At 40.6% G+C, this 26,790-nt stretch overlaps 1 protein-coding gene across 34 annotated transcripts in view; it reads right to left on the bottom strand.

Moving 5' to 3' along the window:
* The window catches only part of fbrsl1 (fibrosin-like 1), a 269,377-nt gene that overhangs the window by 188,389 nt on the left and 54,198 nt on the right, over positions 1-26,790 (bottom strand). For all 34 annotated transcript variants that reach the window (XM_040194987.2, XM_078087536.1, XM_078087529.1 and 31 more), the window contains exon 2: positions 22,013-22,237. In XM_040194987.2, coding sequence (XP_040050921.2) covers positions 22,013-22,237 — 225 coding nt within the window. The remainder of the gene's footprint in view (positions 1-22,012; positions 22,238-26,790) is intronic.

Below are 26,790 nucleotides of genomic sequence, written 5' to 3'. Positions count from 1 at the left end.
CTTCAACTTCTTCAACTTTCAGATTTTTCAGCTTCGCCAATCTTTCAGCTACAGACACCATTTCAACTCTCAAATGTTCACACAAGTCTCAACTATTTTATGAAAAAAACTGCTTCTTGATATCTATTGTACTTTTTTCATAATCACTGATTATGTTTCACTAGTTCTTCGCTCCGTTTCTGACTTTTACATGAGTGTGTATTGCGTCTGCTAGAGTGGAGAGCTCGAGGCTAGAGTGTGGGGCAGCGCAGAAATCTGGTTAAAAAAGTATGGAACTTTTGTCCTTGCAGCCAAAGTATACACTCTAGAGGCTTCATTTCTTCAGATTAATGAGGGTATGGTTGTGCTGATTGGATTAATGTGTTCATGGAATCCCAGAGTTCTTTAGTTTTGGCGCAAGGTGTGTTTGAGTGACACAACCTCTGCCAAAAGCCCCATAGGCTCCAATACAAATCTGCCGACATATTTCTCACAAAAATCCACAAGGTACACGTTTTGTAAACGGCCATAGGAGCCGTATTTATTACCGGACAGACATAAAAACACATCCACGCGTTCGGTAGAGTCTTGGGTCTCATACAAACGCCGTATTTTTTAGATAGCTGTTATAGTTTTGCGCTGGTTCCCATTTGTTTGAGGTGTGGATTCTGTGTAACTCGCTGCCATGTCTCTGTCTTTTGCAGTAGATCGTTAATGATCACAGGTGCGCCGTTGTCGTGGTTACGAGCACTCACACGCTGCAGGATCTGTCTGTGACTCACAGCTGCTCCTTGTGACCTGATTAGTGGAGTCACATGACGCAGCTATGCTTTCTGTCAACAGACCAATATGATAAAGACACTAGCCCCCCCTCCCCCCTCCACCCTGACCTCTACTTACTGTTAATCACTCTCAGTCAGTCAGTCAGTCTAATTCTCCTCCCCTCTCCCTCTCTTCCTCACCACCATTCCCTTCCTCACCCTCTCACCCTCCCTCCCTCTATCTACACCCCCCCACCCCACCCAATGCAATACGTGCGCCGTTGCCGTGGTTACTCGTAAACACGCTGCAGTATCTCTGTGTGTGACTCACAGCTGCTCCAATGACCTGATTAGTGGAGTCACATGACGCAGCTATGCTTTCTGTCAACAGACCAATATGATAAAGACACTCGCCCCCCCTCCCCCCTCCACCCTGACCTCTTCTCACTGTTAATCACTCAGTCAGTCAGTATGTCTGTCTATTTCTCCTCCTCTCTCTCTCCCTCTATCTCTTCCTCACCACCCCTCCCTTCCTCACCCTCTCACCCTCCCTCCCTCTATCTACACCCCCCCAACCCACCCAATCCAATAATTTCAAAATAAAAGCCACATGGAGGGAATTTTTACTGTAATGTTTGTGATGAGGCCTATTAATTAAAAACTTCTTAGTTTGAATAACAAACATTCTGTCTCCCACTACGAATATTACTCGTACTTCTAGTACTACAACTGATACTTCTACTACCATACTACTAGTATTTCTACTGCTATTAATACTACAACTACTACTAATGTTATTACAAATACGACTATGGCTAATAGTATTACAGCTGTTTCTACTGCTATTGATACTAAACCTACTATTACTGCTAGTACTACTAATACCACAATTATAACTAATACTACTACTAATATTACTACAAACAATTTTAAACAAATTTAAGCTCCTGCAACTTCTGTTTTTAGAAAATCTATTGAAATTCAGCTTCCCCACTTCCTGTATTTTCAGCAGTTCTTTAAAATAATTTCAGCTATTCTTATGCCTCTATCAACAGCAATTTTTCACTATTCATTTCTGTATTTTTTTGCAATATTTCAAATTTATTTCAGCTGTTTTCATTTCTGCTTTTTCAGCAAATCTATTGAAATTCCTTTCAGCTTCTCCCATTTCTGTATTTTCAGCAATTTCAAATTCATTTCAGCTTTTCTAATATCTATAATTTCAGCAAATGTATTCAAATTCCCTTCAACTTTCTGTATTTTCAGCTATTTTCAAATATTCAGCAAATGTACTCAAATTCCCTTCAACTTTCTGTATTTTCAGCTATTTTTAAATATTCAGCAAATGTATTCAAATTCCCTTCAACTTTCTGTATTTTCAGCTATTTTTAAATATTCAGTGCAGCTTTCAGCTTTTTGCATTCCAACGCATTTTCAGCAGGAAATGCCTTTTCTAGTTCAACTTATTATTATTATTATTATTATATTTCTTCCGCGCCCCCTTTCAACTGCTTCCCATTTTCAGCTATTTAAACCGTTCAAATTTTAAAATATTCAGCTTCTTTCTGGCTTGAGGGCTATGTATGTTCAGCTTTCTAGCTCTTAAGCTTGAATTTATATAAATCAATAATCATTAATATTTTAACATGGTTTTCAAATGGAGTTTGCTTTTCAAATCCTCTTCAACTTCTTCAACTTTCAGATTTTTCAGCTTCGCCAATCTTTCAGCTACAGACACCATTTCAACTCTCAAATGTTCACACAAGTCTCAACTATTTTATGAAAAAAACTGCTTCTTGATATCTATTGTACTTTTTTCATAATCACTGATTATGTTTCACTAGTTTTTCGCTCCGTTTCTGACTTTTACATGAGTGTGTATTGCGTCTGCTAGAGTGGAGAGCTCGAGGCTAGAGTGTGGGGCAGCGCAGAAATCTGGTTAAAAAAGTATGGAACTTTTGTCCTTGCAGCCAAAGTATACACTCTAGAGGCTTCATTTCTTCAGATTAATGAGGGTATGGTTGTGCTGATTGGATTAATGTGTTCATGGAATCCCAGAGTTCTTTAGTTTTGGCGCAAGGTGTGTTTGAGTGACACAACCTCTGCCAAAAGCCCCATAGGCTCCAATACAAATCTGCCGACATATTTCTCACAAAAATCCACAAGGTACACGTTTTGTAAACGGCCATAGGAGCCGTATTTATTACCGGACAGACATAAAAACACATCCACGCGTTCGGTAGAGTCTTGGGTCTCATACAAACGCCGTATTTTTTAGATAGCTGTTATAGTTTTGCGCTGGTTCCCATTTGTTTGAGGTGTGGATTCTGTGTAACTCGCTGCCATGTCTCTGTCTTTTGCAGTAGATCGTTAATGATCACAGGTGCGCCGTTGTCGTGGTTACGAGCACTCACATGCTGCAGGATCTGTCTGTGACTCACAGCTGCTCCTTGTGACCTGATTAGTGGAGTCACATGACGCAGCTATGCTTTCTGTCAACAGACCAATATGATAAAGACACTAGCCCCCCCTCCCCCCTCCCCCCTCCACCCTGACCTCTACTTACTGTTAATCACTCTCAGTCAGTCAGTCAGTCTAATTCTCCTCCCCTCTCCCTCTCTTCCTCACCACCATTCCCTTCCTCACCCTCTCACCCTCCCTCCCTCTATCTACACCCCCCCACCCCACCCAATCCAATAGGTGCGCCGTTGCCGTGGTTACTCGTAAACACGCTGCAGTATCTCTGTGTGTGACTCACAGCTGCTCCAATGACGTGATTAGTGGAGTCACATGACGCAGCTATGCTTTCTGTCAACAGACCAATATGATAAAGACACTAGCCCCCCCTCCCCCCTCCCCCCTCCCCCCTGACCTCTACTTACTGTTAATCACTCTCAGTCAGTCTAATTCTCCTCCCCTCTCCCTCTCTTCCTCACCACCATTCCCTTCCTCACCCTCTCACCCTCCCTCCCTCTATCTACACCCCCCCACCCCACCCAATGCAATACGTGCGCCGTTGCCGTGGTTACTCGTAAACACGCTGCAGTATCTCTGTGTGTGACTCACAGCTGCTCCAATGACCTGATTAGTGGAGTCACATGACGCAGCTATGCTTTCTGTCAACAGACCAATATGATAAAGACACTCGCCCCCCCTCCCCCCTCCACCCTGACCTCTTCTTACTGTTAATCACTCAGTCAGTCAGTATGTCTGTCTATTTCTCCTCCTCTCTCTCTCCCTCTATCTCTTCCTCACCACCCCTCCCTTCCTCACCCTCTCACCCTCCCTCCCTCTATCTACACCCCCCCAACCCACCCAATCCAATAATTTCAAAATAAAAGCCACATGGAGGGAATTTTTACTGTAATGTTTGTGATGAGGCCTATTAATTAAAAACTTCTTAGTTTGAATAACAAACATTCTGTCTCCCACTACGAATATTACTCGTACTTCTAGTACTACAACTGATACTTCTACTACCATACTACTAGTATTTCTACTGCTATTAATACTACAACTACTACTAATGTTATTACAAATACGACTATGGCTAATAGTATTACAGCTGTTTCTACTGCTATTGATACTAAACCTACTATTACTGCTAGTACTACTAATACCACAATTATAACTAATACTACTACTAATATTACTACAAACAATTTTAAACCTCTTTTTATTCATCTCAGCTTTTGTTATTTCTGTACTTTTTAAAATTCATTTAAGCTCCTGCAACTTCTGTTTTGCAATATTTCACATTTATTTCAGCTGTTTTCATTTCTGCTTTTTCAGCAAATCTATTGAAATTCCTTTCAGCTTCTCCCATTTCTGTATTTTCAACTATTTCAAATTAATTTCAGCTTTTCTAATATCTTTTATTTCAGCAAATGTATTCAAATTCCCTTCAACTTTCTGTATTTTCAGCTATTTTCAAATATTCAGCAAATGTACTCAAATTCCCTTCAACTTTCTGTATTTTCAGCTATTTTTAAATATTCAGCAAATGTATTCAAATTCCCTTCAACTTTCTGTATTTTCAGCTATTTTTAAATATTCAGTGCAGCTTTCAGCTTTTTGCATTCCAACGCATTTTCAGCAGGAAATGCCTTTTCTAGTTCTTATTCTATTTCTTCCGTGCCACCTTTCAACTGCTTCCCATTTTCAGCTATTTAAACCGTTCAAATATTAAAATATTCAGCTCCTTTCTGGCTTGAGGGCTATGTATGTTCAGCTTTCTACCTCTTAAGCTTGAATTTATATAAATCAGTAATCATGAATATTTCGTCTAATGGTTTTCCTATGGAGATCGTGTTTAAATCCTCTTCAACTTCTTCAACTTTCAGATTTTTCAGCTTCGCAAATCTTTCAGCTACAGACACCATTTCAACTCTCAAATGTTCACACAAGTCTCAACTATTTTATGAAAAAAACTGCTTCTTCATATCTATTGTACTTTTTTTATAATCACTGATTATGTTTCACTAGTTCTTCGCTCCGTTTCTGACTTTTACATGAGTGTGTATTGCGTCTGCTAGAGGCGGGACCTCGCAGGCTAGAGTGTGGGGCATCGCAGGAATCTGGTTAAAAAAATATGGAACTTCTGTCCTTGCAGCCAAAGTATACACTCTAGAGGCTTCATTTCTTCAGATTAATGAGGGTATGGTTGTGCTGATTGGATTAATGTGTTCATGGAATCCCAGAGTTTTTTAGTTTTGGCGCAAGGAGTGTTTGAGTGACACAACCTCTGCCAAAAGCCCCATAGGCTCCAATACAAATCTGCCGACATATTTCTCACAAAAATCCACAAGGTACACGTTTTGTAAACGGCCATAGGAGCCGTATTTATTACCGGACAGACATAAAAACACATCCACGCGTTCGGTAGAGTCTTGGGTCTCATACAAACGCCGTATTTTTTAGATAGCTGTTATAGTTTTTCGCTGGTTCCCATTTGTCTGAGGTGTGGATTCTGTGTAACTTGCTGCCATGTCTCCCCTTTTGCAGCCGCACAGGTGCGGCGTTGTCGTGGTTACGAGCACTCACACGCTGCAGGATCTGTCTGTGACTCACAGCTGCTCCTTGTGACCTGATTAGTGGAGTCACATGACGCAGCTATGCTTTCTGTCAACAGACCAATATGATAAAGACACTGGCCCCCCCTCCCCCCTCCACCCTGACCTCTTCTCACTGTTAATCACTCAGTCAGTCAGTATGTCTGTCTATTTCTCCTCCTCTCTCTCTCCCTCTATCTCTTCCTCACCACCCCTCCATTCCTCACCCTCTCACCCTCCCTCCCTCTATCTACACCCCCCCACCCCACCCAATCCAATAATTTCAAAATAAAAGCCCCATGGAGGGAATTTTTACTGTAATGTTTGTGATGAGGCCTATTAATTAAAAACTTCTTAGTTTGAATAACAAACATTCTGTCTCCCAACCCCCCCTCACCCAATTCCATCATTACAAACTAAAAGCCTCAATGATTATCTGTACCTTAACCATGAAGCGGTTTCGTTGAAATACGCATTGCTCTTTCAAATACTATAACCACTATGAATATTACTAGTACTTCTAGTAGAACTACAACTGATACTTCTACTACCATACTACTAGTATTTCTACTGCTATTAATACAACTACTACTAATGTTATTAAAAATACTACTATGGCTAATAGTATCAGTATTCCAGCTGTTTCTACTGCTATTGATACTAAACCGACTTCTACTGCTAGTACTAATACCCAAATTACAACTAACATTACTACAAACAATTTTAAACCTCTTTTTATTCATCTCAGCTTTTGTTATTTCTGTACTTTTTAAAATTCATTTAAGCTCCTGCAACTTCTGTTTTGCAATATTTCACATTTATTTCAGCTGTTTTCATTTCTGCTTTTTCAGCAAATCTATTGAAATTCCTTTCAGCTTCTCCCATTTCTGTATTTTCAACTATTTCAAATTAATTTCAGCTTTTCTAATATCGTTTATTTCAGCAAATGTATTCAAATTCCCTTCAACTTTCTGTATTTTCAGCTATTTTTAAATATTCAGCAAATGTACTCAAATTCCCTTCAACTTTCTGTATTTTCAGCTATTTTTAAATATTCAGCAAATGTATTCAAATTCCCTTCAACTTTCTGTATTTTCAGCTATTTTTAAATATTCAGTGCAGCTTTCAGCTTTTTGCATTCCAACGCATTTTCAGCAGGAAATGCTTTTTCTAGTTTCAACTTATTAGTTGGAATGCTTTAAGCATTCCAAGTATTGTTCTTCTAATCTTTATTGTTGGAATGCATTGAGATGCATTCCAAGTATTGTTCTTCGAATCTTTATTGTTGGAATGCATTAACGATGCATTCCAAGTATTGTTCTTCGAATCTTTATTTCAACTTCTTCTATTTCTTCCGCGGCACCTTTCAACTCCTTCACACTTTCAGCTATTAAAACCGTTCAAATATTAAAATGTTCAGCTCCTTTCTGGCTTGAGGGCTATGACTTTTCAGCTTTCTACCTCTTATGCTTGAATTTATATTAATCAATAATCATTAATATTTTAACATGGTTTTCAAATGGAGTTTGTATTCAAATCCTCCTAAACTTCTTCAACTTTCAGATTTTTCAGCTTCGCAAATCTTTCAGCTACAGACACCATTTAAACTTTCAAATGTTGACACAAGTCTTAACTATTTTATGAAAAAAACTGCTTCTTGATATCTATTGTACTTTTTTCATAATCACTGATTATGTTTCACTAGTTCTTCGCTCCGTTTCTGACTTTTACATGAGTGTGTATTGCGTCTGCTAGAGTGGAGAGCTCCAGGGCTAGAGTGTGGGGCATCGCAGGAATCTGGTTAAAAAAGATGGAACTTCTGTCCTTGCAGCCAAAGTATACACTCTAGAGGCTTCATTTCTTCAGATTAATGAGGGTATGGTTGTGCTGATTGGATTAATGCGTTCATGGAATCCCAGAGTTTTTTAGTTTTGGCGCAAGGAGTGTTTGAGTGACACAACCTCTGCCAAAAGCCCCATAGGCTCCAATACAAATCTGCCGACATATTTCTCACAAAAATCCACAAGGTACACGTTTTGTCAACGGCCATAGGAGCCGTATTTATTACCGGACAGACATAAAAACACATCCACGCGTTCGGTAGAGTCTTGGGTCTCATACAAACGTAGTATTTTTTAGATAGCTGTTATAGTTTTGCGCTGGTTCCCATTTGTTTGAGGTGTGGATTCTGTGTAACTCGCTGCCATGGGTCTGCCTTTTGCAGCAGCTCGTTAATGAGCACAGGTGCGCCGTTGTCGTGGTTACGAGCACTCACATGCTGCAGGATCTGTGTGTGACTCACAGCTGCTCCTTGTGACCTGATTAGTGGAGTCACATGACGCAGCTATGCTTTCTGTCAACAGACCAATATGATAAAGACACTCGCCCCCCCTCCCCCCTCCACCCTGACCTCTTCTCACTGTTAATCACTCAGTCAGTCAGTATGTCTGTCTATTTCTCCTCTCTCTCTCTCTCCCTCTATCTCTTCCTCACCACCCCTCCCTTCCTCACCCTCTCACCCTCCCTCCCTCTATCTACACCCACCCACCCCACCCAATCCAATAATTTCAAAATAAAAGCCCCATGGAGGGAATTTTTACTGTAATGTTTGTGATGAGGCCTATTAATTAAAAACTTCTTAGTTTGAATAACAAACATTCTGTCTCCCAACCCCCCCTCACCCAATTCCTTCATTACAAAATTAAAGCCTCAATGATTATCTGTACCTTAACCATGAAGCGGTTTCGTTGAAATACGTATTGCTCTTTCAAATACTACTACAACCACTACAAATATTACTAGTACTTCTAGTACTACAACTGATTACTTCTACTACCATACTGCTAGTATTTCTACTGCTATTAATACTACAACTACTACTAATGTTATTACAAATACTACTATGGCTAATAGTATTACAGCTGTTTCTACTGCAATTGATACTAAACCTACTATTACTGCTCTACTGCTAGTACTACTAATACCACAATTACAACTATAACTACTACTACTAATATTACTACAAACAATTTTAAACCTCTTTTTATTCATCTCAGCTTTTGTTATTTCTGTACTGTTTAAAATTCAATTAAGCTCCTGCAACTTCTTATAAAATCTGATGGAATTCAGCTTCCCCACTTCCTGTATTTTCAGCAATTCTTTAAAATAATTTCAGTTTTTCTTATGCCTCTATTAACAGCAATGTTTTAATATTCATTTCTATATTATTTTTTTGCAATATTTCACATTTATTTCAGCTGTTTTCATTTCTGATTTTTCAGCAAATCTGTTGAAATTCCTTTCAGCTTCTCCCATTTCTGTATTTTCAGCAATTTCAAATTCATTTCAGATGTATTCAAATTCCCTTCAACTTTCTGTATTTTCAGCTATTTTTAAATATTCATTTCAGCTTTCAGCTTTTTGCATTTCAACGCATTTTCAGCAGGAAATGCATTTTCTAGTTTCTTCAACTTCTTCTATTTCTTCCGCGCCCCCTTTCAACTCCTTCACATTTTCAGCTATTAAAATCCTTCAAATATTAAAATGTTCAGCTCCTTTCTGGCTTGAGGGCTATGACTTTTCAGCTTTCTACATCTTATGCTTGAATTTATATAAATCAATAATCATTAATATTTTAACATGGTTTTCAAATGGAGTTTGCCTTCAAATCCTCCTAAACTTCTTCAACTTTCAGATTTTTCAGCTTCGCAAATCTTTCAGCTACAGACACCATTTCAACTTTCAAATGTTGACACAAGTCTTAACTATTTTATGAAAAAAACTGCTTCTTGATATCTATTGTACTTTTTTCATAATCACTGATTATGTTTCACTAGTTCTTCGCTCCGTTTCTGACTTTTACATGAGTGTGTATTGCGTCTGCTAGAGGGGGACCTCGCGGGCTAGAGTGTGGGGCATCGCAGGAATCTGGTAAAAAAAATATGGAACTTCTGTCCTTGCAGCCAAAGTATACACTCTAGAGGCTTCATTTCTTCAGATTAATGAGGGTATGGTTGTGCTGATTGGATTAATGTGTTCATGGAATCCCAGAGTTCTTTAGTTTTGGCGCAAGGAGTGTTTGAGTGACACAACCTCTGCCAAAAGCCCCATAGGCTCCAATACAAATCTGCCGACATATTTCTCACAAAAATCCACAAGGTACACGTTTTGTCAACGGCCATAGGAGCCGTATTTATTACCGGACAGACATAAAAACACATCCACGCGTTCGGTAGAGTCTTGGGTCTCATACAAACGCCGTATTTTTTTAGATAGCTGTTATAGTTTTGCGCTGGTTCTCATTTGTTTGAGGTGTGGATTCTGTGTAACTCGCTGTCCTGTGTCTGCACTTTTGCAGCCGCACAGGTGCGGCGTTGTCGTGGTTACGAGCACTCACATGCTGCAGGATCTGTCTGTGGCTCACAGCTGCTCGCTCCTATGACCTGATTAGTGGAGTCACATGACGCAGCTATGCTTTCTGTCAACAGATCAATATGATAAAGACACTAGCCCCCCTCCCCCCTCCACCCTGACCTCTACTTACTGTTAATCACTCTCAGTCAGTCAGTCAGTCTAATTCTCCTCCCCTCTCCCTCTCTTCCTCACCACCATTCCCTTCCTCACCCTCTCACCCTCCCTCCCTCTATCTACACCCCCCCACCCCACCCAATCCAATAGGTGCGCCGTTGCCGTGGTTACTCGTAAACACGCTGCAGTATCTCTGTGTGTGACTCACAGCTGCTCCAATGACGTGATTAGTGGAGTCACATGACGCAGCTATGCTTTCTGTCAACAGACCAATATGATAAAGACACTAGCCCCCCCTCCCCCCTCCCCCCTGACCTCTACTTACTGTTAATCACTCTCAGTCAGTCTAATTCTCCTCCCCTCTCCCTCTCTTCCTCACCACCATTCCCTTCCTCACCCTCTCACCCTCCCTCCCTCTATCTACACCCCCCCACCCCACCCAATGCAATAGGTGCGCCGTTGCCGTGGTTACTCGTAAACACGCTGCAGTATCTCTGTGTGTGACTCACAGCTGCTCCAATGACCTGATTAGTGGAGTCACATGACGCAGCTATGCTTTCTGTCAACAGACCAATATGATAAAGACACTCGCCCCCCCTCCCCCCTCCACCCTGACCTCTTCTTACTGTTAATCACTCAGTCAGTCAGTATGTCTGTCTATTTCTCCTCCTCTCTCTCTCCCTCTATCTCTTCCTCACCACCCCTCCCTTCCTCACCCTCTCACCCTCCCTCCCTCTATCTACACCCCCCCAACCCACCCAATCCAATAATTTCAAAATAAAAGCCACATGGAGGGAATTTTTACTGTAATGTTTGTGATGAGGCCTATTAATTAAAAACTTCTTAGTTTGAATAACAAACATTCTGTCTCCCACTACGAATATTACTCGTACTTCTAGTACTACAACTGATACTTCTACTACCATACTACTAGTATTTCTACTGCTATTAATACTACAACTACTACTAATGTTATTACAAATACGACTATGGCTAATAGTATTACAGCTGTTTCTACTGCTATTGATACTAAACCTACTATTACTGCTAGTACTACTAATACCACAATTATAACTAATACTACTACTAATATTACTACAAACAATTTTAAACAAATTTAAGCTCCTGCAACTTCTGTTTTTAGAAAATCTATTGAAATTCAGCTTCCCCACTTCCTGTATTTTCAGCAGTTCTTTAAAATAATTTCAGCTATTCTTATGCCTCTATCAACAGCAATTTTTCACGATTCATTTCTGTATTTTTTTGCAATATTTCAAATTTATTTCAGCTGTTTTCATTTCTGCTTTTTCAGCAAATCTATTGAAATTCCTTTCAGCTTCTCCCATTTCTGTATTTTCAGCAATTTCAAATTCATTTCAGCTTTTCTAATATCTATAATTTCAGCAAATGTATTCAAATTCCCTTCAACTTTCTGTATTTTCAGCTATTTTAAAAAGTTCATTTCAGCTTTCAGCTTTTTGCATTCCAACGCATTTTCAGCAGGAAATGCATTTTCTAGTTTCAACTTATTCTTATTCTATTTCTTCCGTGCCACCTTTCAACTGCTTCCCATTTTCAGCTATTTAAACCGTTCAAATATTAAAATATTCAGCTCCTTTCTGGCTTGAGGGCTATGTATGTTCAGCTTTCTACCTCTTAAGCTTGAATTTATATAAATCAGTAATCATGAATATTTCGTCTAATGGTTTTCCTATGGAGATCGTGTTTAAATCCTCTTCAACTTCTTCAACTTTCAGATTTTTCAGCTTCGCAAATCTTTCAGCTACAGACACCATTTCAACTCTCAAATGTTCACACAAGTCTCAACTATTTTATGAAAAAAACTGCTTCTTCATATCTATTGTACTTTTTTTATAATCACTGATTATGTTTCACTAGTTCTTCGCTCCGTTTCTGACTTTTACATGAGTGTGTATTGCGTCTGCTAGAGGCGGGACCTCGCAGGCTAGAGTGTGGGGCATCGCAGGAATCTGGTTAAAAAAATATGGAACTTCTGTCCTTGCAGCCAAAGTATACACTCTAGAGGCTTCATTTCTTCAGATTAATGAGGGTATGGTTGTGCTGATTGGATTAATGTGTTCATGGAATCCCAGAGTTTTTTAGTTTTGGCGCAAGGAGTGTTTGAGTGACACAACCTCTGCCAAAAGCCCCATAGGCTCCAATACAAATCTGCCGACATATTTCTCACAAAAATCCACAAGGTACACGTTTTGTAAACGGCCATAGGAGCCGTATTTATTACCGGACAGACATAAAAACACATCCACGCGTTCGGTAGAGTCTTGGGTCTCATACAAACGCCGTATTTTTTAGATAGCTGTTATAGTTTTTCGCTGGTTCCCATTTGTCTGAGGTGTGGATTCTGTGTAACTTGCTGCCATGTCTCCCCTTTTGCAGCCGCACAGGTGCGGCGTTGTCGTGGTTACGAGCACTCACACGCTGCAGGATCTGTCTGTGACTCACAGCTGCTCCTTGTGACCTGATTAGTGGAGTCACATGACGCAGCTATGCTTTCTGTCAACAGACCAATATGATAAAGACACTGGCCCCCCCTCCCCCCTCCACCCTGACCTCTTCTCACTGTTAATCACTCAGTCAGTCAGTATGTCTGTCTATTTCTCCTCCTCTCTCTCTCCCTCTATCTCTTCCTCACCACCCCTCCATTCCTCACCCTCTCACCCTCCCTCCCTCTATCTACACCCCCCCACCCCACCCAATCCAATAATTTCAAAATAAAAGCCCCATGGAGGGAATTTTTACTGTAATGTTTGTGATGAGGCCTATTAATTAAAAACTTCTTAGTTTGAATAACAAACATTCTGTCTCCCAACCCCCCCTCACCCAATTCCATCATTACAAACTAAAAGCCTCAATGATTATCTGTACCTTAACCATGAAGCGGTTTCGTTGAAATACGCATTGCTCTTTCAAATACTATAACCACTATGAATATTACTAGTACTTCTAGTAGAACTACAACTGATACTTCTACTACCATACTACTAGTATTTCTACTGCTATTAATACAACTACTACTAATGTTATTAAAAATACTACTATGGCTAATAGTATCAGTATTCCAGCTGTTTCTACTGCTATTGATACTAAACCGACTTCTACTGCTAGTACTAATACCCAAATTACAACTAACATTACTACAAACAATTTTAAACCTCTTTTTATTCATCTCAGCTTTTGTTATTTCTGTACTTTTTAAAATTCATTTAAGCTCCTGCAACTTCTGTTTTGCAATATTTCACATTTATTTCAGCTGTTTTCATTTCTGCTTTTTCAGCAAATCTATTGAAATTCCTTTCAGCTTCTCCCATTTCTGTATTTTCAACTATTTCAAATTAATTTCAGCTTTTCTAATATCGTTTATTTCAGCAAATGTATTCAAATTCCCTTCAACTTTCTGTATTTTCAGCTATTTTTAAATATTCAGCAAATGTACTCAAATTCCCTTCAACTTTCTGTATTTTCAGCTATTTTTAAATATTCAGCAAATGTATTCAAATTCCCTTCAACTTTCTGTATTTTCAGCTATTTTTAAATATTCAGTGCAGCTTTCAGCTTTTTGCATTCCAACGCATTTTCAGCAGGAAATGCTTTTTCTAGTTCTTATTCTATTTCTTCCGTGCCACCTTTCAACTGCTTCCCATTTTCAGCTATTTAAACCGTTCAAATATTAAAATATTCAGCTCCTTTCTGGCTTGAGGGCTATGTATGTTCAGCTTTCTACCTCTTAAGCTTGAATTTATATAAATCAGTAATCATGAATATTTCGTCTAATGGTTTTCCTATGGAGATCGTGTTTAAATCCTCTTCAACTTCTTCAACTTTCAGATTTTTCAGCTTCGCAAATCTTTCAGCTACAGACACCATTTCAACTCTCAAATGTTCACACAAGTCTCAACTATTTTATGAAAAAAACTGCTTCTTCATATCTATTGTACTTTTTTTATAATCACTGATTATGTTTCACTAGTTCTTCGCTCCGTTTCTGACTTTTACATGAGTGTGTATTGCGTCTGCTAGAGGCGGGACCTCGCAGGCTAGAGTGTGGGGCATCGCAGGAATCTGGTTAAAAAAATATGGAACTTCTGTCCTTGCAGCCAAAGTATACACTCTAGAGGCTTCATTTCTTCAGATTAATGAGGGTATGGTTGTGCTGATTGGATTAATGTGTTCATGGAATCCCAGAGTTTTTTAGTTTTGGCGCAAGGAGTGTTTGAGTGACACAACCTCTGCCAAAAGCCCCATAGGCTCCAATACAAATCTGCCGACATATTTCTCACAAAAATCCACAAGGTACACGTTTTGTAAACGGCCATAGGAGCCGTATTTATTACCGGACAGACATAAAAACACATCCACGCGTTCGGTAGAGTCTTGGGTCTCATACAAACGCCGTATTTTTTAGATAGCTGTTATAGTTTTTCGCTGGTTCCCATTTGTCTGAGGTGTGGATTCTGTGTAACTTGCTGCCATGTCTCCCCTTTTGCAGCCGCACAGGTGCGGCGTTGTCGTGGTTACGAGCACTCACACGCTGCAGGATCTGTCTGTGACTCACAGCTGCTCCTATGACCTGATTAGTGGAGTCACATGACGCAGCTATGCTTTCTGTCAACAGACCAATATGATAAAGACACTCGCCCCCCCTCCCCCCTCCACCCTGACCTCTTCTCACTGTTAATCACTCAGTCAGTCAGTATGTCTGTCTATTTCTCCTCTCTCTCTCTCTCCCTCTATCTCTTCCTCACCACCCCTCCCTTCCTCACCCTCTCACCCTCCCTCCCTCTATCTACACCCCCCCACCCCACCCAATCCAATAATTTCAAAATAAAAGCCCCATGGAGGGAATTTTTACTGTAATGTTTGTGATGAGGCCTATTAATTAAAAACTTCTTAGTTTGAATAACAAACATTCTGTCTCCCAACCCCCCCTCACCCAATTCCATCATTACAAACTAAAAGCCTCAATGATTATCTGTACCTTAACCATGAAGCGGTTTTGTTGAAATACGCATTGCTCTTTCAAATACTACTATAACCACTACGAATATTACCAGTACTTCTAGTAGAACTACAACTGATACTTCTACTACCATACTACTAGTATTTCTACTGCTATTAATACAACTACTACTAATGTTATTAAAAATACTACTATGGCTAATAGTATCAGTATTCCAGCTGTTTCTACTGCTATTGATACTAAACCGACTTCTACTGCTAGTACTAATACCCAAATTACAACTAACATTACTACAAACAATTTTAAACCTCTTTTTATTCATCTCAGCTTTTGTTATTTCTGTACTTTTTAAAATTCATTTAAGCTCCTGCAACTTCTGTTTTGCAATATTTCACATTTATTTCAGCTGTTTTCATTTCTGCTTTTTCAGCAAATCTATTGAAATTCCTTTCAGCTTCTCCCATTTCTGTATTTTCAACTATTTCAAATTAATTTCAGCTTTTCTAATATCGTTTATTTCAGCAAATGTATTCAAATTCCCTTCAACTTTCTGTATTTTCAGCTATTTTTAAATATTCAGCAAATGTACTCAAATTCCCTTCAACTTTCTGTATTTTCAGCTATTTTTAAATATTCAGCAAATGTATTCAAATTCCCTTCAACTTTCTGTATTTTCAGCTATTTTTAAATATTCAGTGCAGCTTTCAGCTTTTTGCATTCCAACGCATTTTCAGCAGGAAATGCTTTTTCTAGTTAAACAACTTAATTGTGATGATGAAGGAAGTTGTTCCAACGTGTCCAGCTATATTATTCCATTTAAACAAAAATACTAAAGCTCGGCTCAATCGACTTGCTCGTGTGGACTCGGGTGAGAGGGTTCACCTTGTCCTCCAGCTAAGTGGGACGGTAGCAGCGTGAGCCGGGGGAGTTCTCGTCTCCTCAGCAGAGCTGATGCGGCTCAGGGCCACAGCTCCCCAGATAACAAGCACCCCGCTGTTATCAGTCATCCCGATCACTGCCAACGGGTAGCGGTACCCTCTATCTCCGCTCCCAGGCTGCCCCTGAACTATGCTCCAGTGCACTGTTCATGCCCCAGCTAATCTGATCCGTCTCCGGCTGGCTTGCTGCTTATAAACACACATAGATATGAAGATGGGGAGGTAATCTTGCGCGGTACGACAGGGCCGAGCGGGACGCTGCAGCAGGATGCTTGAATGATAGGAAGGGAATAGTGTGCGGGGATGTTTTCCTATATGATCTTGTTATTGGGGAGTGTGAACGGCAGAGGGTGAGGCACTGATGTGCAGGGCTGGTGATGTGAAGCCATCAGTGTGTTGTTAGAGCGAGTCAGCACTATGTGTTATTCATGACTCCCTTTTGAAGTATATTGAAGGTCAAAACCATGTAGGTGCCTCCTGCAAGCTGTTTTAGTATCTCTTACAGTAGGTACTGACAGTCCAGGTTGTACAGGGATATTGGTTTATAGCTAGTATTACGACCTGCAAACGGTCTTTGGTGGTTCTATAAACGTTCAGTAGTTTCAGTAGAAAGAGAAGTGAGCAGATAGTTACTGTGTGTTTTTCCTATCAGGCACATGCTTACATGTGTATCAAAGCAAAACAAAGTATGCTGCACCGTTGGAAACTAAGGACAGTCCCCCAGGGATCAACGCTGGCTGAATTTGAGATAACCGCAAACGAAAGGTCCATCTGTCTTGCAGACGACTTGCTCTACTCTGCTGGCAACATAGTCCCCTGGTGGCGAGGAGGACCAGGTGTCTTCTTGTTTCTGCCACTTCGGATTTAATCAAATGAACAAAATGTGGATCTATTATTGACACGGCAGTCTGGATGCTACAGTGACTTTGCGTTGCCTCCGGTGGTACCAGTTGACAGGACCGGTCGTGGCTAGTCGGTTAGCCTGCTCATTTCAGTAGATGTCTTTTGCAACACAATGATGTATTTTCGAGGTTTTCCAGTGGAAGCAGAACCATCATTTAAATGAAAACAGATTTATTTAAAAAAATTCCAGGGTACAAACAGGTACATGAAGGATCACACAGGGTAGCAGGAACACGGAGGATCACAAACAATCTGAGAAGAACCGACGACGAGAAAAGGGACAAACATGGCTTAAATACATTGGTAAGGCGCAGGTTATTAACAGGTGGGGACAATTAGGGACAAGGGAGACAATCACAAGAGAGGAAAAACACCAGGGGACGCCTGTGGAACACAAGGGACTCCTTGACTCGGGAGACAGAAAAGATATATATCGGTGGGGACAACTAGGTTGGACACTAAGCGGGCAGCCGGAAGGACAGAGAAGCTGATCATTGTGGAGGAGCGAGCACCCGAAAGATATATGTCCCCACCAGTGGGTTCCGTTCATTTCATCAGCCATAGACGCCCGTTCTGAAGTCGAGGCGGCTGCTCTGCTACGCTTTTCCACAGCAACAACAAAAGTGTTTATCTATGCGTGCACATCCATCGGTTTAGTGTTGGTTGGATGCAATAATCTACAGGCTGTCCTCTTGGATGTAAGTAAGAGTAAATGTTTACATGGGATTGTTAAATTATCTTGTCAGCAAAGAGAGAACTGTGAATACTAACTCACACGTCAGAGTCTGGCGCCGCTATTGCAAAGGATGTTTTCTGTGGCAGATAAAATCCACAAAGGGCTCCTTGTGTGTTTTATATAGGATTCCATCCATCAAAAACACTTAGAGAGCACGACAACAGGCGTTGAGGATAAAGTATTAATAGATAACTATATATTACCCGCTCTATCATTCTCTCCTAAGCTGTTATAGTGCAAGCACTTGCTCTTATATTCTCCACTCGAGAGTCACAAAAAAAAGAAGCTTCAAACTGAAATTTTGACTGCTGCTGTGATCTGCTGCTCTGGCAAACTGGGTAACCATTTCTGATACGAAACCTGAACGAGAGAGAGCTACAATTAATCCATCAAACACCTAATAGAGGTCTCGTCTGTATTCATACATTGACAATGAAAAGCTAATTCGTCATTCACTCCCATGACAGGTTTTAGTTGAATGCGGTTTTTTTCCTTGCATAATTAAAAAAAACAAATAATGGACTGATGGGCATCAACAAATATTAAACGTTTACAATATTAAAAGGTATTACAAAATGCTAATAACTACATAATATTGTTGAACAATTTGATGGGCAGGTTGGCCCACAGGCCAACAGATTCTTATTTAAAACAATATAACATCCTATACTAAATAATATCAGAAAGGTATGGTCTTAAGAGACAGGCCTGATCAAACACAAATTACACTTTTAACTGAAAGCGAAAGGATCTATTCTATTTTCAAAATGCTCATTCAAAGGTGTCATAAACCGTTTGATTTTTAATAATCTTATCCATAATGAATTAGTTATGCAACATGATAATGCGCTTATCTGCACTGTGATTGTGACTGAATTTGTGTGTTGCTGTCTCACAAAGCATACTTGTTAGTAATCAAAACAGTGGAAATGTAGCATTAAACAAAGTCTGGGGAAGGTTAGAATCAAATCAAATCAAATCTTATTCTGATTGCTTGGCTGAGTGAGTTTTTTCATTACCTCGTCACTTCCGCTGAGACAAACATTTGGTATTGCATTCCTCAATTTATAATATTATATCTTTGGTTTAGGTTAAGGCAGTGAAATGAACTAAAATCTTAAGGTAAGTGCATTTGTTAATGTGTAATACATTACTTAAAATTGCTCTTAGAGCAAACAACAAATAAATGTATAATGTAGCTACTTATTCAATATGCAGCACTTAGAAAGCATATTTCAAGACAAAAGATCAAACACTGACAGCGACACCGATAAGTATAAAACTCTCTTCCCACAGATTTATTACTTCCCTAATATATATTCCTGAGACAAAGATGTATCTTACATCTTAAAAACGAAGAAGTGTTAGCTTTAGTTTTCCTGTGGGTTTTTCTACCATATTAATCTCCTTGGGAGGGAGTGGAGTAAATCTTTAGATTAAGGTACTATACAATATGACAGTCAGCACAGCTGAAGTTACAAGGTTTTTACATGACAGCAGCTGTTTAAAGATATTATGGGGTTATTATCTGAACTACAATGTAGATCTGGTTAAATAACTGCAGCCTACTGCACTTAAACTCTGGATAAAAGCATCAGCTAAATACATAATCTTTCATTGTCTCTTAGCAAACTAAATATCGCAGGCAAACTCATTTTCAGCCATGTTAACTTCCTCAGGAAATCTTATCCAAGAGAGATATTTTTATCTGTGGAGGAGGCCTCCGGGCTACATAGCCTCATTATTTAGTTTGGCTTCCTGACTATATTTCTCCTCTTATCCTGAGCAGCACTGTGGTGGAGCTCGGCCTTTAGACGGGAACATGAAAGAAAAAACATCCGCCCCATTTAAGCAAGCTGTTAACACATAGATGAGCTATCATGGGACAGACTCAGAGTCTGTGGGCCCGGCAGACACTGTGCTTGTAGCCTGGCACATTGGCAGCCATCTCACTGCATTAACAGACAGAAAAGCACCTCTGCAGGCGTGAAGGAAAACAACAATGGCATAGCAAGATAAATCCACCTGAAAGCAGAATACCGGCGATTTGTTTATGAAACCAACGCTTTTCAAACATCAAACACGGGTGCTATCATTAGCAAGAAAAAATATATATATATGCAAATAGACTGGAAGAGTGAAAGTACTGGCCAACCCCCTTGTCTACACTAGTGATTACATTACCAAAGTTCAGAAATAGTAGTTCCTGGGGAGAAAACACTGACATTTTCACTGTAAAAACACAGTAAGGAAAATCTCTGCTTGTTTGTTACATTTCTTGAGAACCTTTCGTCTGAACTACATCACACTTGGTACGTGTCGCCTGGTGACCCCATGGAGTGTTTGGAGCAGTGTCATATTCTATAAAATGAATAAGCATACCAGTTTAAGGAGGACTGCTGCTGGCAGATTGCGGCTGGCAGTTCCCTTTGACTGGTGATGCCGTTCAGGCCAATGCTACATGAATGCAGGATGAAGTTACCACCAAGCTATTATGTATTTCCCTGGAGTCAGACATATTTTGTAAGGTTGACAAACTAAAACTTTATTGCCGGAAAAATATCTCCAGTCATTAAATCCATTGTCTACTCTAACCACGGCTGCCGTGTCAAACTGAGCAAGTAATATGCCTATTTGGAAATGAATGTCATCAATATTGCAGCTGGTAGTCTCTGACTGCGCCACTTGGGTTTCCTTTTCACCCAAAAGTAAATTTCCCTGCTGTAAGACTTGATACTAACTTGAAAAAAGAATATCATAACCTACAGCAAAAAAACCCAGCTAATTAAATCCATGTTCTACCCAACAACTTCATAATCTGCAAAGTAACAAGAAAAAGCTCAATATAAAGTCAATGTTTCCCTGTGAGGTAGAGGTACACAGTAAGTAGTAGGCTACACAGCTGAGTTGTAATTAAGTGTTTTGGGACATTGTTTCAGGATGCTGTGAGTAAAAGTAGTAAGAATTTTATATTTTTCATATCATCAAACACCTTAATGAACTGGGATTTGCTGCAGAGCACCAGAGGAAGCGAGATGTTGAGTGTCAAGTGGTTTTGTCTGAGCAGTTCCCAACAGAGCGGCCAGCATCAACCCAACGGGCCAAGGGGTCAAATACAAGGTATTCTGAACAGGCACTGCATTGGTCATCACTGGTGCAGAGCTGAACAGGTGCAATAGAGTAAGCTTCAAAAAGTCACAACATGAAGCCACTTCAGACAGCAGCAAGTGGAAGGAAATGCTCAAAGTCACCACGAACCACAGTGTGAGAATCACCAATATCTAGACACTGCTGCAGACAAAAAGAAATGAAAAAGAATCTGGAAATAACCTGGACTTCTTAAGGGAGGGCAACGTCAGTAGTGTCAAAAGGTTCCATTTAAAAAACAAAGGAAACGGGTTAGGGGTTAGAATTTAACCCGAAAAATGAATTGCATACACCATTTGCAAAATGACTGTACCAATAAAAAAGTCCATGTTTGACAGCCGTGAATGGGCTAGAATTCCCTCCTTTAGACAATGCTCAGAGGGAGTGAGTACTTGAAGAAAACGATTTTCTAAAACGGTTAAGTAATAGATGGGGCTCAAGTGTCTCATGCGAAATTATAGTTGCTCCTCTGACAACCTCAGCACTTTGGTACAAAGTCCATGCTCCAAAAAAAAGTAAGTATAGTAACATCTGACGCGAGCACACGGCTCGGTTCACGCTGTCAACCACTTTCTGAAAATGTCCCGTAGAGCTTGTTTCTGCTTAAAAGCCCATTTGGATGAATAGAAAGTGTTGTACAGCCACGGAAATAACACCACTGCCCAATCACAACAACAGAGCAGTAAGATGCTACTGAAGCAGCTGCCTTGATCAACAGCCCACATGGAAAAGCCAAAGTCATACAATACAGATGACCCATATATTTCAAACAGTTTTGACCTTCTCAGACTTTTTCCGCTTCTCCGTGCACCTTTGAAGGAGGTTAAGTCGTACCAGAAGAAACAGCTCTTTCATTTCTCAGCAAGACATTCACATCCAACAGTCCATTCAGCATACAAACCCTTTGAAATACTGTCAAGTGACAAGGTTTTTTTCATCTCAGAAAAGGCTACCGGGTCGGAAACACTCACCATTTTGTTCTTCTTGGAGTAAGTCCTCTTCAGCAGCCTGTCTGTCATTCGCTCCTGCTCCCGCTGGGCGTGATGAAGGAAGCCATTCTCCAAGGGATCCACCACCGGCTGGACGTTTTCTTCTTCCTCCTCCACTTCCTCATCTTCCTTTTTCTGCCGCTTTGTCACTTTTTTCTCCTTCCAGCGCTCCTTCTTCTCTTGTGTCTTCACAAGTCCCGTCTTCTTCTGCAAGGAGAAGATGGAAGCCAATTAGAATATAATGTATTAAAAAAGTATGTGTGCACGATATATATGCATGGAGTGGTTGACCCACATAGATCACATGTGATCTAAACAATGCTGTGCATCTTGTTATTATCGGTCAAATTTGACCCGGTAAAATCCTTTAAATCACGGTACACCAGGTGACAATAACTTCACAGCGCTCTCTTTGAACAACAACCGAGCAGACATCTAGATGAATAGGTGGCAGGAGATGAATGTGTCAAAGAAGAGAATGTAAGGTGTGCCGCATAACCATAATAAAAATAATAATAAATGGTTGTTTTAAGGGTAAATTGCAAAGACAAGCTTGACATGAATTAAGTTTAGCAGAGACGTTATTCAGACCACCCATAGTGTGTTTTTACACCCATAACGTAAACAGCATTTATTCATTCAAGGTTTAAAGTATGCTAAAGACTAATGCCGGTCTCAGCCATTGTTAATCATAGAGGGGACTTGAATTCACATTGAATTTTTACGCTGCCGTGGCAGGAAAATTATAGCGGAGCAGAGTGTCAGTCCGACGGAATCTGTGTCTGACTTTTCTTTCGCTGCGTTGAAATAAAAACATTGGTGATTTGTATTTTGTTAATGTTTAAAATACTACTGCCAGCCAAGGCCTTTAGCTCAGTACTGGCAGTGTGGGAAGAGGCTAAAAGACATTGCTAACCAGATAGGGTGAAGAGGTACACAAATTGACGCACATGCACATCTGCCAGCCAGTGGAAAACACGGCTGCCAGCCGACCAGCCTGCCTGCTTGTGCGGCTAATGATTGAATTGTATCCTCCTCCCGGGCTTCTGCTGCCCATTATTTCCAGATCTCATTAGGTCCGAGTGGAGCTGGAGCCTTGCTGCTGCCTAGGAGAAGTCGGTCGGAGGACCCGATCTGCAGAGGACGACACGCTGCCCCATGAAGCTGCGTGCAGTTCAAGGCCGAAGGCTGCTAGTTCACGTTGCAACATCTGTTCACAGCCAGCAGCACCCAGCAGCACCCAGCCTCGCTGCAGTCGGCTCAGCACTCCATATGAATAATCAAATTATTGCCTCCAAGGGTGGGGCGTAGCAGATGGCAAGCGCATTAGACCCACAACTGCTAATGAATGACACCTTCCGTGACAAAAGGTGTTCATGTGTCAGGCACCGCGAAAAACAAGAAATTGGCCATAGAAAGTTTCATTTCCTGGGAGTCTTTGCATTATTTATTTTAGCTTAAATTGAACAGGTTTGCAGCTGAAGTTATTATTTTCGTACTGCTTGGAGAAGCTGTTCTATTCTAGATTTTCTTCTTTTCAGCTAATAGGCAAAATAATGACTGACACTTTTGAAGAGTGGGTCATAATTCAAAATTGAGATGAAACCTGTTTTAATTGGAAGAATTCTATTCACCTACCCCCCTGCATGAAGCTTAGAATAGTGACCATGAAGACAACACTGAGCAGTTTAGCTCTGAGGAGCTGTGGAAGCAGTAGAGTTCCTCTGTGACAAAAGGTCACCAGGCTGACACCACTTTGACAGAAGGATTTAATGTCGTCACACTGACATCACACAGCAGCTCAAAGCTCTTCTCCCCTCACAGGCCAACGCAGTCATTTCCTGTCATGAAAGCAGTTACCTGGGGGGCATCTTAAAAGAGGACAAAGAGGCTACGCACTGACAAGAAAGGATACGCAGAGGATACGGGTGTTTTAAGCTGCAGTATGACGGCCCATCAATACATTTCAGGTCCGTGTCTTCTCAGCCAGCATTAGAAACATGTCGTGGTGAACAAACCGGCTTTTGAGTGGTGTGTTCAATTAAGACTCCACTTGCAGAAATGTGGGGTTTCATTAGCCTCCTGTAGGGAATCCTTGTGCTAATCATCTACTTCATTCACACAGAGAGGAAACAGCGAGGCACAAGGACTTCACTGATTGGTTGACAGTTTGACAGATTTGGCTTTAATTGCATTTACTGTCAGATAGTGTGCGAGCTGTGGTCTTAATATCTCATCTTAGACAGCAACATGAGAAGCACCCTTCAGCCCTTATCCCTTACAACAACTTCCAAAACGGACTGTTGAGGTTTGTTAAACGGATGAGAGTCTGTAAAAAACGTGTGTCATGCGTAACAATTTATTTTAAAAGGTGTAAGTTTGCCAGATTTGGGAGCACATCAAAGCAATTACATTTTGTTCAGCACATTTGCATTTGCTCTCACTGCTGTCTCATGTCGGGCGTGTTCTATTAGTTATAAACAGATTTCAATTGTCTATCTGCGTCATTCCCATTTATTCACAGTGCATGACTTCAACAATAGATCTATAATAGCTGCACGAGAAGGAGGGTAATCCATCCCAGTGTCCTTGCCAAAAACGTCTTAGTCGCGATATCATTTCCATATGCAAAAGGCCTGAAGTGTTTTTTTTTCATTAATAAAATGGTTATTAAATTATTTCTACACATAATAGAGCAGCGTTATCATCCTGTGCATTAACCATTTGCATATGAAAAGAGAAAAGCACTGATGCACGTAATCGCAAAGCACATTCTTTGCGGTCGGTGTGAATGGCAAATGTATACTTGGCATTTTTTTTTTAGTTCGTTAAAACTTTTTTGTCCTATTCTCTTAAAATGCTCTACAAATGATAAGTGTACAATCTCTGGAACTACTTTTGTCTATATGGACTATTTATTTTTTGTCAGGGTATCTGGGGAACCCCTGAGAGTGATCTGATGTGTATCAGTTTAGATTTTACTGGTGAAGAAATAAATAACACGCAAAAAAACCCTTTGAATTTTATTCAAAGGTCCTGTAAAAACAAGGAGATACGTTGATAGAGTACTAAAACTACTCTAGAGGCTTTTGTGCAGGCAGAGAAACGTCAGAGGGGGACATCTGGCTCTTTTCATCACTCAGAAAAGAGCAACAGCTCCCTTAGCCACTCAGAAGGGCAGAGCCCTCCCCCAATGGCCGATGCACGTATCTCGCTCCAAAAAAACTGAATAATTTCATCTAAAACGTCAACGGTAAGAGGCATTTAGGATTCAAATGCTCAGATGTTTGGTGGCAATTCTTCTCTGGCTTTGATAAGGTTTGTCTGAGGGAAATCCATCCATCGTCAAACCGCTCATCCTTCATACAGGGTCGCGGGGGGGGCTGGAGTCTCTATAGTGATGCTCGGGCAAAGAGGGGTCTTATCTCTTATCCCTCAACGTCACTGCAACCCACAAGGTGAAAATACATGACTTTAAACTCGTCCTCCCAGGTTTTCCCTATGATGTTTGGTTCAAAATAGTTCTAGAGTCAGACAAAGTATCCAAAAACCGGTGAATCATCCTCATTCCACCTTGTTCAGCCGGGGGCAGATGTGTGACAGTGACCAAACAGCGGAGAGGAAGTGGCTTAAGATCCGATGAGCTGCGGGGGGTAAGCGACGGCAGAGAGAGAGAGAGAGAGAGAGTAAAAGAAAGATGGAGAGAAAAACAGACAGAGATAAGTGAGTGGTGTGAGTGTGTGTGCGTGTGCGGAGCACAGCCTGGAAGAGAAGAGAACGCTCGACTGGTTTGACCCAACCACGTTACCCTGGCAACAGTATGGGAGAGCTTTGTTGCTGTTCCAGGCTGCATGGGGACAGGGGCATGTGTGTGTGTGTCTGTGTGTATGAGTGCATCAAATCCAACACAGGTCTCATTGCCCGCTGACAATAAAGTGCACGGCTTTACGTGCTCATGCTGGGGCCTTGAGATCCACCGTGGAAGCACATTCTGCTCCCAAAGGACGGTTTACGCATTCCGCACAGAAGAATGTCAGCCACCCTAAAAGTGCTTGCAAAGGGCTCGGGGGCTCCCCGGGAGGCACGCATGAACCAGAAGGCAAAGAGATCTCACAAAAGGGAGTGCGGACCGCGGAAAAATAAATAAATAAGAGGATGAGGTGATGCCTGACGCACATCATCACACTTTCTCAACAGCACTCGCTCTTCCTTCTGTGGCCAGTAATCATTAAACACAAAGAGCCCTGCAGGGAACACCGCGACAGAGCCACAAAGAGATAACAGGCGCCGCTTAAACGCTCATCACTTTACTTCTACAACTACGAGGCTGGAAATGTTGCAACACTTTCAATTCAAGAATACTACAAAATTACACTGGATATTTCTGTAACGGGTTGAAAAACGAGCAAAGCCTGGATATATTTGAAAAAAGGACTCAATCTACCGTCACGTTCAATTATATGGGGAATTTAAATCTTATAATAATAAGATATTTTTAACAATAAATCTGATGGTCATCCAGTCATCTGACTAAAAATATGTGGTGGAAATTGAACGTTTGAGGTTTCCGATGTTAGTTCTATTTAGACCAATATGGAAACACTACAGTTACTGTAAGATTTATCCATCAGTTTATGACTATAGGGATTATGGGACAATATAGCAACCTACCGTGGTTAGTTAACAAACTACAGCTTTCTGTAAAAAGTTGTATATTGTCAAAATGCATCCTCTTGCACATTTAGACGTACCGAGTTCCC

Source organism: Gasterosteus aculeatus, chromosome 13 (genome assembly GCF_964276395.1).
Source record: "Gasterosteus aculeatus chromosome 13, fGasAcu3.hap1.1, whole genome shotgun sequence".
Lineage (NCBI taxonomy): Eukaryota > Metazoa > Chordata > Actinopteri > Perciformes > Gasterosteidae > Gasterosteus > Gasterosteus aculeatus.
This window is presented reverse-complemented; position numbering and strand designations above follow the sequence as displayed.